General features: G+C 40.1%; 1 protein-coding gene across 1 annotated transcript; it reads right to left on the bottom strand.

Moving 5' to 3' along the window:
- Positions 1–571: 571 nt before the first annotated feature.
- Positions 572–12,255, bottom strand: slc2a15b (solute carrier family 2 member 15b). Its single transcript, XM_061274761.1, has 12 exons — positions 12,120–12,255; positions 11,096–11,194; positions 8,724–8,884; positions 8,502–8,626; positions 8,212–8,357; positions 8,014–8,146; positions 7,653–7,840; positions 5,682–5,792; positions 5,433–5,534; positions 5,281–5,356; positions 3,140–3,267; positions 572–1,064 (listed from the first exon to the last, which is right to left on the bottom strand). The coding sequence occupies exons 1-12, from the start codon at positions 12,162–12,164 to the stop codon at positions 849–851; spliced, it is 1,530 nt and encodes a 509-aa protein (XP_061130745.1). The 5' UTR covers positions 12,165–12,255; the 3' UTR covers positions 572–848.
- Between the last annotated feature and the right edge of the window lie 2,507 nt (positions 12,256–14,762).

The following is a 14,762-nucleotide window of genomic DNA, read 5'->3' on the forward strand; positions in this document are numbered from 1 at the left end:
TCTCTCTCGCTCTCTCTCGCTCTCGCACACACGCAAACGGGATATCATACGGAGGCCGCCATTACAGATGCGCAGAACGGATGAGCAAGACACGTCAGCTATATAAAGAGCGAGAGTTCAGTTCTCTACCTAAATCCGTATTACAGGTAATATTTTATTTCACAACACTTTGCCTTGTTCCTTTCTTCTCTGCTGTGCACTTCAAACACGCTCCATGCGCACGGAGCGCGGTGGTGCGTTTATGAGCAGTCGGAGAAATCAACGCCAACAAAAAAAATTACATCCAGCCTAGTTAAGACCATACCAAAGACTATAAAAATGGGACCCATTGCCTCCCTGCGTGTGTGACGATCATTGGGACTTAAAAAAATAAATAAATAAATAATTTTCTTTTTTTTTTTAAATTCATAAAAATTGGGTGCGTATTATACATGGGTACAAGCTTTTTTCCAGCATCAGCATGCCATTTTTAGGGGTGCGTACTATACATGGGGGCGCACTATACACGGAAAAAAACGGTATACACTACTGTTCAAAAGTTTGGGGTCACCCAAACAATTTTGTGACCCCAAACTTTTGAACGGTAGTGTATATGAATGCTCACAAGATGTGTTCAGATATGTGCAGATTGGGTTGTGGAACAAATGTCCTGGATAAATGGCGATTAAATTTCTCAGACGCTTAATTGCCATGTGACTTTGGAGTCACACACAGTAAAGATTCTCTTAAAACATTGTTGATTGGAACACGGAAGGATAGACATGTGAGTTGAGCCCATAATGTGCCTTATACACATCTGTCAGTTTTATAAAAAAAAAAATGTAACGGTCCGCCTGCTACTTTACATCTCAATGGCCCAGCGTCCCATAGCCGTTCATGTGAGACATTTTCAGATGCTCATTGGATGTCAGCTCCTCTTCAAGGAGGTTGTTTTTGGTGGCAAACATTTGACTGATTTCCATGAAGGTTTTGTTCTTGGTCTCGGGAATGATGAAGATGATGTAGACGGCCATTCCCAGGCATATTGCACAGAAGATGAGGTAACAGTAAGGACCGGTGGCCAGCTGTGGAGGACACATGAAGGAAAAAAAAAAAATCTATTGCAGTGTGGCCACGTTGTTCTACTCTATCCCGCCGGCTGTATTATTATAACGGTCTTATCTCACGTGTTGAGGAAAATGCTTTGTTACAGCTGCAGCAGTTGTGAAAGGACCATACAAATAAAGTTGAGTGAATAGGACTGTTTTAATTGTTGTTCATCGCAGAGGATTGTTTATGTATAGAAACCCCCCCCACTAATATTCAAAGAAATAAGATGCCAAAACATTTTGTTTGGTTTGTACCATTTTATAATGATACATGCTAACAAATAGACGTCGTCATCGTCAAATTCGAAGAACTCTGTTTTCATAGACGACCCATGCGGGAATGCTTTTAGTTTATGTTTTATGTAGTGAACTTGCTTGTACCCGTTTGGGGCTTTGCCTGACCACTCAGCGCCATATTGGCTATTGCGACATAGCGAGGGTGTGTCCTTTGACGTGTGCCTGACGCACCTTACAATATGGTAGATGGAAGTCAGTCTAAGGTTTGCTGCGTTACATTGACCTAAAAAGTCAGTGCTGGGAATGCCATGCTGGAATTAAGCTGGTGACCATCATTCAAGCTTTTCTCATGCTTGCTTTGTCCGAATATAAACAACAAACATGCAACCTTCATACACGGCGGATGAAGAGGAAACAGTAAGATGCAGAAGGGGTGCCTCTAACGCTTTGCCAGTGTGAGGACCCCAGTTCAAAATCATCGACCCCCAACATCCTCTGGACACACAGCTGTGGTGTCCTTGAGCAAGACAATGACATACTGGACTGCCCTCAAGCCATTTCAGTTGTCCCTCGTTGCTACAATGTGTGCCTTTAACGATGTGTGTTGGCCTTGTCCATTACTGCGACAGGTCAAATGCAGAGGTGCAGATTTTTTGCGTGAAGATAATAAATAAAGATTATTATTCTACTCTATTGTTTAAAAAGTAAAAGGGTATTCATCACAGCTTATATATAGACTGGTGTCTTTTTTTTGGTCTGCGTGTGTGTTTGTCTCTCTCTCTTTCTTTAGGTTTCTACTGCAACAGAGTAGGAGATCATGCTGAACAAGACAATGCAGATGAGAATGACTTAGAGCAGTGTTTCCCAACCTTTGTTGACCCATAGCACACCCTTAAAAATGCTGGGTTGAAAACAACCCAACTTGGGTTAAAAATTGGACCGACCCAGGTGGCCAAAACAACCCAACCGTTGTTTTTTTTTCTTGCAAAACACATTTAAATCAACTTTATAAGATGTGATAATCTAGTCACAGACTTTCCCAAAAAGTGGTATGCTTTTCTTTCAGAAATGAAGGAATGACATTGGGTTCAAAACGCACAAAGCTGTAAACTGTTGCTTTGCCTTGCTGGGAGCTAAGAAACTCTAATTCTCTGATTTTAGAATTGCCCCAGGCGGAATATACTCACTCTCTCGTTTTGGTTAATGTTGCAAGACAAGTGTGCTCTTAACAATCTGTTAAATGTGTGTTTGTGTTAAGTAATTCATTTTCAGACTTGACCCAATAGCCCATACTATTCTACCGTCGTTTGTTTTGACAGCCAAGCAAAAGTGAAAATCGCAATCGCCACGATGGACAATTTAGAGCAGCGGTTACCACTGGCAGCCCCCAAGTAATGAATCACACACAGACCTTTTCTAAAATCAGCTCACCAGAGAAATTACACTCCCGATAGCCTAATAATGATTCAATCATTGTGGATAATGAATGTGAGAAATCATTAAACTGATCAGTGTCTTCACATAGATTCCTATTATTTACTTAAATATGATCATTTAAAGTCATTCGAGCAAATCTGTTATTTCCAAAGTGTGGTTCAGAATGGTAGCGCTTCATAAGAAATAGTATCTCATATGTTTTGTGGTTCTGAAATGTAATTCCTTAGCATTTGCAACTACCAAAAGGGTCTCCAATATATTTTGGGGGATAGTTTTATGTCAACTCACGAAGTTCACCAGATCAAATTGAAACCTTTACATGCAAGCCAATGTCTTTAGCTCAATAATTAAGAGTAAAAAAATGAAAGTGTTCTGACCTCAAGAAAGGGAAAGACAAAGCCAATGGTGAAGTTAGATAACCAGTTGAGACAACCTCCCATCGTGTAGGCTGCTGGTCTGTGCGACTGTTTGAAGAGCTCCGCCGTGATCAGGAAGGGCACGCCGGCTACGAGAGATTGTGAAAAATGTCAGATTTCTTAATCTGATCGCACTTCAGAAGATACCAGTTTTACTCAGCGGACAGAGTCTGTCTGTCTTGTAGTAAATAAAGTGAGTTACCACAGACAGTTTGGTGCTATCAAATTTAATCGGCAAATCGTTTTCCAGAAATTAAAGCAGTGACTTTTCTTAACGCAATAAAAACATTCCGTTATGCTCCTTTTCCAAAATGTAATTTATTATGTGACGAGGAGGACATTTTCCAAGTTGGAAATGGGCCAAACCACAAGAAAACCACCTTAGTCAGTAATTTTTTTGTTCACTGATTTTTTTTTCCAGATTGTCTGTTGGCTTCAAATACACAATTCTTCATTGTTAAAAGTGATGAAGGAGAAAGATGCATTTTCTCTCCAATGCTCCAACGATAAGTATTACAAATGCTGTCCTCGTTATCTGCGCATGATAATTGCGCAGATGAAGGTTTAATATTGCCGGGCTAATAACTAGGCCATAATTTGTCAACATCTGCGGTATGTATGGGAGGCGTCACGGTGCGTGCAGGCTTTAGTCTGACGGAAGCTGCATTCATCATGCCGAGCTGATGAACAATGAGCCATTAAAAGTCTAATTGCGGCAACACAAACCCTCGTCTGTGCGCCGAAGTATAGATTTTTGCCTGCTTGACGAATGACGTCGTGTATGCCGGATTCTCCCCAATTCATCATCCTCGCAGGTCCGCTCAACATGGCTTCCAATGTTGTAAATGATTGCCTCTTAATTCACTTCACTCAACTCTTTCTCTTGTATAAATGACTGTGGGAATGGATGTAGTGTGGCACTTAAGACTTCCTAATTTACAAGACTAATGAATTACAATATCGGTGTGCAGGCGAGACGGAGAAAGAGAGAGGGAGGGGATGGCGTTGGCTCTATCCTGTCCAGGAGGAGGCAGTGTTACCTTGCGCACAGGACATGACCTAGTTGGCCTAAAATTGGGCGGCTTGAACCCAAATGTTAAGTATCTGGACTGGAGTCATCCTACAGTCTTGCATGAACCAATTATATCCACCACATTGACAACTGTGGGATTGTCCCTCAAAATTTGCAAAATAACTGCTCCTGTACTTAATATTTTTAACAAATCAATACATCACAAATGTATCTATATGTAACTGGAATTGCCGTAATTCCCGGACTACAAGTTGCTGCTTTATAATCCAATTAGAATTCAACTGAATGACCAAACAGAATGAAAATTCCGTTTACTTGTGACTTGATCTATTCTGATCTGCTGTTGACATGCGCCACCACATTAATCAGAACAGTCGTTCTACACCCATGTGACACGGGGGAGATCGATGTAAACATCACGTGATTTATCAAGATGAGTTCAAGTGCATCAACAACAATGTCACCACCCATTAAAAAAAAAAAAAGTATGCACTGACTAGTTGCAGCGATCAATGACTTTTCTGGGAGGCTCCTCTGTCTAGCAATGTTCAAATGTTTATGGAAATTATTATTATTATTTTTAAAACCATCTGTGTGACATGTTTCTTTGTACATATCCCATTATAAAGTGGAGACGCACAGCAATATGTACCCATTTTTGTGTGTCTAAATTGAGATATTGCGGCCTCAAATCAGGTGCGTTTTGTAGTCCAGAAATTACGGTATGATAATAATAAAAACACATTTTGCTCTTGAAATAAAATGTACGGTGATGGGATGGATGGGTGACTGGGGTTGACAATCTGAATGTTGAAATGTACGTTTTGTGGATTAACATTTTAGACAAAGTGGCACTGTTGTTTGTGCATTCATTTTGCTGCACAATGAAATTAGTAGCAATGTTCCTTTCAAAATATGATGTTATAATATTGAGTCTGCGTTTTGTTTTCAAGCCACAGACAAAAGTGTAAAAAGAAAAAGTCATTAAAGAACTGTAAGGGAAGACGGTAAGCAAAAATATAAAACTGGAAACAATTGTCGCTAATTGGTACTTTGATATAGTATTCACCTGGACCGATGCAGAAGCCAGCAATAATCCCAACCACGCAGCCCACGCTGATGTAGCGCATAAAGGACAGCTGCTCCTGTAATTGGTCAAGCAAGTCATCATATTAAAGTTAAAAACCAGGATTGAAGTGGTGAAATCAAATGTTGGTGTACCTGGAAGAGGACCGACACAGTGATCCCAACACAGCAGAGGCTCATGAAGATGTAACCACCAATCATCAGAGGTCTTCGACCTACACGCTCAATTGCAAAACACTGCAAGATAGGAAACAAGGTGGCCATCAACTGTCTGCATCTAACAACAGTTTCATTATTTCATCTCTAAAACAACCATACTACACAATACAATGTTTTTCTCTGTTATTCATATGTGGCAGGTTTTCTTAGCATGTGTGCACTCACACCCAGCATTCCGGAAATGACCTCGACGGCTCCAGTTCCCACTGTGGTATACTGAATATGGGGTTCTGGAATCCCAGCATTCTTGAATATATCATTTGTGTAGAACCAAATCTGAAATTGAGAATAACAAGACAACATCATGTGAAAAGTCTCATTTGCATGCATCTCATTATTGTGATCATTATCATCCCAGCCCACATCACTCACTCATTCATTTTAGTGGCAGCAAATCATCTGGAGCAACATGTGACAAGCACTCCCTTTGAAATGAATTTATGCATTGTCATTAATAACATTCTGCTGATGCAACATCTATTTCTTAGATGAAGATGGACAATAAAACCAAATGATTAAGTGTCAAGGAATGACTTTGTGAACTCCATCCTTAAGTTTTAGACATTTTTCAAGATGAGCAGAGCAAGCAGTGAGTGAGCTCAACAGCTCCGAGGCTGATGTCATCCCTCAAGGTGCAGCACAAGGCTGGCACCCTGAAGGCTCCTGGCACTTGCCTGCAGGCACTCATCTGAATCTTCTGAACCCACCTGTCCTCTAAGCTCCATTTGGATCCCGTTTATAACTTTGCTGTCAACTAAAAGGTGAGCCGCATACTGCTGTGAATATCATAAAACTGAAGGTCACGGTCCAAATTTAACATTCAAAGGAAAGCGTAAAGAATATAACGTTAATGCCATTCATGTTTTATAAGCATGTTCCCTCCTTTGGTTTCTAACACGTCCAATTAACAAGAAAGTAGCCTGTAAAGTGGCAGATGGAATATGGCATAAGAAACAGCACGTTTCAGGCATCCGTGTGAAGTGTGCATGTTCTGCCTTTAGTACATGTGGCACTCGCTTTTATTTACCGTATTTTCTGGACACACCTAATAACCTAACATTTTCTCAAAAGCCGACAGTATAGTCCGGTGCGCCTTATATATGGACCAAATTCCTAAAATTAAACTGGCCTGAAGCATTGTGTCATGAAATCAATCATAAGTGGCCCGCTGAAAACTAGGAATCATGAATCAAAAAGATTATGGATCATTATTTTGTGATTATAAAGTAATTTGTTGCGTCTGAAGTTACGTGCGTTACTGTGGACTGGTCGCCAGACATTCACAGAACATGAAACACTGTATATGTAGTATAACTACACATACAGTACATCCGTTCTTTCCACTCAGCTGTTTTTTTCATTTTCTCTGCTCAGCTTTTCCCTTTTGTGCCAGTTGGTATAAAGAAGGAAGGAGCGTTTCTTCTTTCTAAGCGCAACATCCTGAGACTGTACACTCAGCAGAAAAGGGAGTCTTGATGACATGAATCAAGAAAATGGTCCCCAGTGTTGAACAGCTAAGTGAATGCCTCAAGAGCAGAAACCCCACGATGTCAAGCAAAACTAATGTGAACCACTAACGTAGAGGGGTACAGTGGATAGGGAAGACCAAACGCTAGTATGAGACACAGTTACAGAAACATCTGTCGAGAATTGGCAGCAATTATGTTTAGGGGTAGAAGTGGGCTTGATCCATCCAAGTCCTGCCTCTCAAGTAAGTTACGACATGATACGTTGCATAGGAAATAGATGGCTGGATGCAACTCGCATGTGTTCATTATGAATGCTTGAAAATGTAAAACACGCTCCATGTTCATGTTCCGGTGTGGCAGTCTGGAACATCTGGGACTGGCAGACCCAGCGGGGTGTACCCCTGCTGGGATTTGGTTGTAGCACGTGCCTGAAGCTTCCACTGGAACAGTGCAGTGAGTGTTGCCTGTATGTAGATGTATCAACCCTCCAATGGGGGCCAGCGCTCTGAGAGGAGACCTGAAGATAATGAGGCGTGGTTGTTTGCCCCCTGCTTAGTGGGACTGTGATATATGGACAGGAAGGCATACAGATGGAGGGAGCACAGCAGGAAGCTGCCATAATAACTGCGCAAACATGAGCAAGTCAATCCAACTTTCCTCGACTCACCGCATCAATGCCAGACAGCTGCATGCCAATGTTGACCACCACAATGGTGATGACTTGCCAGCGAACGCAGCGGTCCATAAGGAGTCCACACACAGATACAGTCTGGGTGGAGGACAAAGAGCGTTGTTCCTCCTGCATCTCCTCCACCTCCAACTGGATGTTGCCTTTAGCGCGGAACCTCTTGAGAGCTGGAGGATAGAAGACATGCCATTTTAAATCTGACAGATAAACTATTTTAGTCAGACATCCTGCAAACTGATCGCTTATCAAGGCGAACAATGATGTCATTCTTAGAAAAGAACTCAAGTGGGATATAATATGTAATGAGTTCAGTCATCTTAATGAGGACATAATTCCAAACCTGCAATTGTGGCATGAATATTTCCTTTTTCTATCAACAGGTACCGTGGGCTCTCAGGAAACCATGGCAACAGCATCAGCTGGACCAGGGTCGGAAATACTATCAGGGACATGAGCAGAGGCCAGTGCTCTTCCTGTAAGGAATCAGCAACTCAAACGTACAGTAGAAGACTCATGTTGCACACCGTTATGTCAGTACCTTTCCCATCAGCTCTTGGAGCCCCAGGACCTGAGCAATGAAGACCCCAAGACAAATATGGATGCTCGGAATAAGACCCAGGAAACCTCGTAAATTCTTGGGAGCAATCTCACCCAGGTACATTGGCACCACACTGAGAGAGATACCTGTTCCATCAAAGAGAGAGTTTCAATGCTTTTTTTCAATTTGATGATATTAGACATATTTTCCGATTTTCTTTTTTTTTTTTTTAATGACATAATCCTAATAATACGGCATGCTTTTGGAATTCGGGGTACAGATGGTCTTACCGGAATGTACTCCAACAATGAAGCGCCCGATGATGACCATGGCTGGTGCCCTCCATGCTCTGCTGAGGCCCATAAGACCTCCTCCAACAAACACAAGCACAGTTGATCGCACCAACGTCCCCTTCCTGCTCAGACACATACATTTTGATTGAACAATAGGTGTTGTTAGCCACCAAATTGAAAAGTATTTGATATTGACTATGACACCATTAACACACTGACCTTCCATACTTGGTTACGAGTCTTCTCACTAACAAGGCTCCAATCATTCCACCAATAGCAAAGATAGACACAGTGAGGGAATATAAGACTGTGAGGTGGCTCTCATCTGGAATCCAGTTATAATTTTCTTGAAGTGTTTCGTTGTAGAAGTTTTTGATGTACTGGTGGAGGAAAAGAAGTTACTAATGCTACGACTGTATTTGAGCTGCCAAGCATTCATAAAAGGATCAGAGTGAAAACGCTAACATGATGACTAACCAATGAGCGGTGACTATGCTTTTAGGTCCATAGAATCCATTGCGTGACAACAACCTATAATATGGCAACGGCCCATAACAAAATAAATTTGCCCTTTTTAAAAAAAAAAAATAGGCCCATAACCTGATAACTGTTCAATACTGTAATAAAGGTCTTGGACCTATAATGTAACAACTTACCTTTGACCAATACCATAATAACATGTTATTGGCCTGGTAAAAAAAAAAAAATCTTTTCAAATGTTATAACGGAGCCCATGATGTAATAAGACACTAATATATATATAATAATATAAATAAATATATATAATTTAACTTTTTCATTTTCGCATTCACAGTCTCTGTGCCAAACAACTGATTGTCTACCAGTCCACGTTAGTCTGCTTTTTGGCCAAAATCAGATGGGTAAGACTTTTTCTCGAAGTCAGATGAAGACCACAACAATAAAACAGACTGGATGGATGGATGGATGGAGCAACAGGTCAGCAACACAAAAAAGGTGGCTTGGACAACACTGGTGTAACAAATGCATAATGAACCCTACAAGTCACATGTACCGTGGTTAAAGCTTTGTCCTGATCACATTAACCGCATGTCTATTAGTAACATTGCATGACATGTAGTTCTCCGGAGAACTTGTCCTAGACATGTGGTGCGTAAAAATAAGAAGCTGCTTCTGTGATTAGCTTTGCCACACAAAAAAAGAAAAGTCATGAGATGTTACTACAAAGGGTCAGATATACATATTTTATCCATGAACCATTCAGCATTTTGTTTATCTATTTTATATACGTATATCAAGGTGATGACCTCAGAGCAACATGATAGGATTTAACTGCAGTGCTTTGGTTAAATATGGTAAAGCAAAGCACACAATGCTTAGAAAATGACCTGGAACTTTCCCATTTATTAAAATAACTTTATTCTTGGCTGCACTTGTGATTATTACGTCTCCTTCTCGGTTACAATCTCACCTCTGACTTTTTAATGTGGAAGTTACGTGTTCCCTCTGTGATTGGGGATGTTCTCCTGCTACTCAGGATTTCTTTCACACGCCGAAAACATGCATGTTGGATTACTGAAGACTAGAAATTAGTGATCAACAGAAGGTTTTTATGCCGATATTTGAAAGACTATAAAACAGATTATCGATTAATACAAAGAACACATAAATAAAAATGTTTGATCACTTCCACTAATATGTGAATTAAAGATATAACATTTGACTGTTTTACAATACTTTGCCCGTCAGTATCAGATTTTTAAACAGAGCAAAATTTGAGGACAAAAACATGCAAAAATAAAAGCATTTGAAATATTTCGGAAATTATTTCACGAAATTAAAACTAAATCAACTTATAAATAGAAATACTTCTATCTTGTACTTGGTGCTGCAAACTGGAGGTAGGTTAATGTATAGGTGGAACAACTTGAAAACCTTAGCAATGAAGATAAACAAAAGATGGACAAACGAAGAACATGTTGCCAGGCACACATGACCGAGTTTTTGTCATGTTCAAATTCAGTGTGTATGTACCGTTTTATGAGACTAATAGAATAATTGGCCAAATTTGGGCCGATGTTTATTATTGTGAAAAGAACTCTAATTTAATCGGTTGGGCACCACTAGAAATAAATGTGAATGGTGTGAAATATTGCTTGTTTTTATTTGTTTGGTGGTAAGTCCAGGGTACATTACTGCACTGCAATTGTAATATGCTCCAGCATGTCTGGGATGATAGCGATATTAACCAGAGCTTATATTTCTATTTATATTTGACTATAGTCAAAATGACGACGAATATAAGAAAGTACTACATTTAGCGCACTACGCTAACCATGAAGCCCGGGAGCTTCAGCATGGGGTGAAATGGAAACCGTTCTCAGTTCTCTCCGGTTGAGCACCGTATCAAATCAAGCATTGACGGGTTGATCAAGACACAGAATGGAAGCGCTTTTCAATTTAACACGCAAGGCCGCATGACCCCGCATGACAACTGGACACAACGTCTTGACACGTTTGCTTCAAATGGTGTTGGTTCATAAGAGGTATTTGAGGTTTTCTAAAGGATTAGGCATTAAAAGAATGGAAACATCTGCAGCAGTCATACAAACCTCTGCAGGCGAGTTGACCACAGCAAGATTGAATCCATAGAGCATGGAACTGCCAAAGGACGCCAGAAAAGCCACCGCCAGCAGTGACTTTGAGAGGTTCTGAGGAGTAGACAAAAATTTAAAACACATGAAATATAAAGGATTTTTTTTCAGCAAACATGAGACGTAGAGTGACTTATTCCCAGTACGAGCAAAGTCATACGTACATTTTCTCAATGTAGGGAAGCTTTTTTTAATTACTTCTGCAGGCTATTTACAAGGCCACGTTTGGTGTTGTGTTGACATCGTAAATTGGCAACAACACACAAGTTGAAAAGGTTACCAGAAATATCTGTCTGTCCAGCAGAATGTCAGTCAGTCAGTCAAATGAAACAAGATGGCATTCAAATCTGAAAGCTTGATTGCAATGGAATACCCTGCTTTTGTCAGTCTATTCAATCAGATGTCACCAGGATAAGAACTACACTCAAAAACTAAAAATGAAGATCAGAAAGCTCAGTGAAGAAATCAAAAGTAAGCTGCTTTCCCATAAGGTTTACTCTTTTGAAGTCCATCTTCAAATTTACTGTCTTCATATTATTTGATGGATTGAAGCTATATTTACATCACGTTTCCTGTGTAAGAAGTTTCCCCTTGGAGACACAGAGATTGAACAGACAGGAAGCAGAGAACAATTCATGCATAGACATAAATAAACTTAATTTAGCAACAAAAAGCCTGCTGGAGCGTCACTACAACACGTGGGCTGCTACAGGATAATGCTGCCCAGTCAGCATTTAATTTAACTTCATTAGCGGCAACATGAGTGCTTTTATCTTTAGAGGTCACATTTCCACATATTCTTGTTGTGGTTACTGTCTTTTCCCCCTTTGTATCTGAGTTTGTTTTCCCCATGATTTATCCTCCTTTAAATGGTTTGCTGAAAGTAATGCAAAAGTTTGAGCACAAAACAGTGACGTGCAAGTTTCAAATACCTCCACCATGTTCTAACTTTCTTCATCAAATGTGATATTTCAGTACTCACCGAGTTGGGTTTTGCATCGCTTAACACCAACAGTTCCTCCACCATTTCGACGGTGCAAAGCAAGTCCCTCCGTAAGAAATAAGGAGAATGTGAAATTCATGACCAACTTTATTAGGACACGCACATTTGTACTTGCCCGCCGCTGTGACACTGATGGGGGCGTGTTGGGGGCGGAAGGTTATTCAACTCCAAACTTGTCACGTGGTACAACAACGTGTGTTTCGTCATTCCATTCTAACTATTATTGAGACAACAGACAATATTTTAATATTGAGAAATCTCACAGAACATTCCTAAACCTAATGACACATGTTGTTGGTTTCCAATTCCACGATTGTAATGATGTGCTACTGAGTTATGTGACATGTCTCAAATACCGATGAGTGGTGACTGAAAAACTCCCCGTGATCTCGAATTTTAGACAGAAAACCAGTTATTGAAGAAAAGTTTGTCTTCTTTACATTATTCTCTATAAAAAAAGTTGTTCCGCTTAATTAATGCATGGCTGAATCATTGTCCCCAAAAGAGAATCAATTGTAGAGTCTTCTGACTGAATAAACTGACATTTGCTTTCTGCACATGACTGTCTTGCGTGAGGTGGCATGTGGAGGCCTCCTTATGGCCTCCTTTAGTTCCACTGCTCAGAACTTCCCATATGACTAGCCATCACCACTCTGCAGTTGCTTCATGATTTGCTCTTTAATTTTTCGTACAGCATACACGACCTCTGCAAGAGAAAATATGCTTACACAATGACATTTTTCATCAGTGGCACTTTTCAGAATGCATGCTGTGTATTTTTCTTTATTCTACAAGGGGAAACCTAACATAGTTGCTGTAGGGAATTCATTTTAAACATGGCAACGATTGGCCTTGACTGATGGATCTATAAATCAGACGCAGTCCCAGGTTCTCACACAATCGGTGAGCTAATTCCCTAAATCTTCTGGATTTCCTGTCATCCATCAGACTTTGTAGCCCCAGCCAGTCATCTGAGCCTTCCACACAAGTGAAATTCTTTGTGCCTTCTTACGTGTCTCATTGTGAAATATTTGCAATGTCATGCTGCTTTGGCGTGTAACATCAATCACATTTGCTGCAACAAAGGGCAAAATGTACCCGTATAGTAACATTTGATAAAGAGAGCCCTTTAACCCTATCCTACATAACCCTCCATGTTAGATGTCAATTTTGTTATGCAACAATAAGAGGTGATTCTCTCCTGTGTTTATCAGAACACAAAATCAGCACATAATACTTCAATCATTAGGACTTTCCTGCTGTATCCTCCATTTAGTTGATTTAGGATCACCAAATTTCAGATGAGTGTGATATTGGCAAGATTTCCACCAGAAATTTGAGTAGCGAGAAATTATTATCTGAATTCTCTCTAGAAAAACAATTACATAACTCCAATAAAAGATGACTTGATATCGATACGTGTTTTGATTCAATTTTATCTAAAAGTTTGAATCATTCGATGTGATTGATTGCATCGTTAAATTGCTTTAATTTCACTCAAAGAGTAACCTCAAACTGAAATTAAGGCTAAAAATAAACTAAATAGGCTTTCTTACTTAAATACGTTATTAGGCGCCTTCTGTGTGCAATGACGATACTCAGCATATCAATAATTAACGAGTGACTTTTTTTTTTTAATTTGCCCTCCCTCAGAAGATCATGTTAATCAATGTGAAGGTGTTGGCACAAGCATCATTTTGACTACATCAAACATGAACTTTAAGTTCTAGTCTCCCTACTCAGCTAATGATTGTCGCTGTAAAATATCATTGTAAAATCGGAATTCCGCGTAGTGTGTCAGTCTGTTTAGGACATGGGTGTCAAACCCATGGCCCGGGGGCCATATGCGGCCCGTCACACCCCGTTTTATGTGGCCCACAAAGACAAATTGTGCATCGACTTCATGTCAATTGCTAATTGTCTTTACTTTTAAAAAGTAGAGATCGCTAGCTTTTTTTAAATATCTGAATAGATTGACTCATCTCTGATTTCAAAAGTAGTAATCAGTTTGTTGTGTAGCCTACATTATATATAAGGCGTTGACAATCTTAACACCCTTTCGAAGGAAATTACGACTACAATGCGGCCCGTGACACAAAGGAGTTTGACACCCCTGATTTAGGGTAACTGACAAACATGACATGGTGAGAACACACAATGCTAAGATTTGTATTAATATGAAACATTAAGGGGCCCTGTGCTGAGGAATACTTGGGGGATAAAAAGACTACCGTAATTTTCGGACTATAAGTCACACCGGAGTATAAGTCGCACCAGCCATAAAATGCCCAAAAAAGTGAAAAAAAACATATATATGTATATAAGTCGCTCTTGAGTATAAGTCGCCCCCCCCACCCAAACTATGAAAAAAAACGCGACTTATAGTTTGAAAATTACGGTACTTATATTACCAACACCTACACCTTTTTGCGATAGTCAGAGTCAGCTTTATTGTCAATTCCTAGCAGCCCATTATTTCAATAAACCTCCACTTGAATACCACTGACAGATCATCTGCTCAGAAAAGTAGATATTGAGGCCTTTAATCAGCCAGCCCCCTCCGTGCCACTGTTGTCTCTTGTGCAGTATTTAAATTCCTCATTTGCTCAGACAGGATGGGCT

Source organism: Syngnathus typhle, linkage group LG3, assembly GCF_033458585.1.
Source record: "Syngnathus typhle isolate RoL2023-S1 ecotype Sweden linkage group LG3, RoL_Styp_1.0, whole genome shotgun sequence".
Taxonomy (NCBI): Eukaryota; Metazoa; Chordata; class Actinopteri; order Syngnathiformes; family Syngnathidae; genus Syngnathus; species Syngnathus typhle.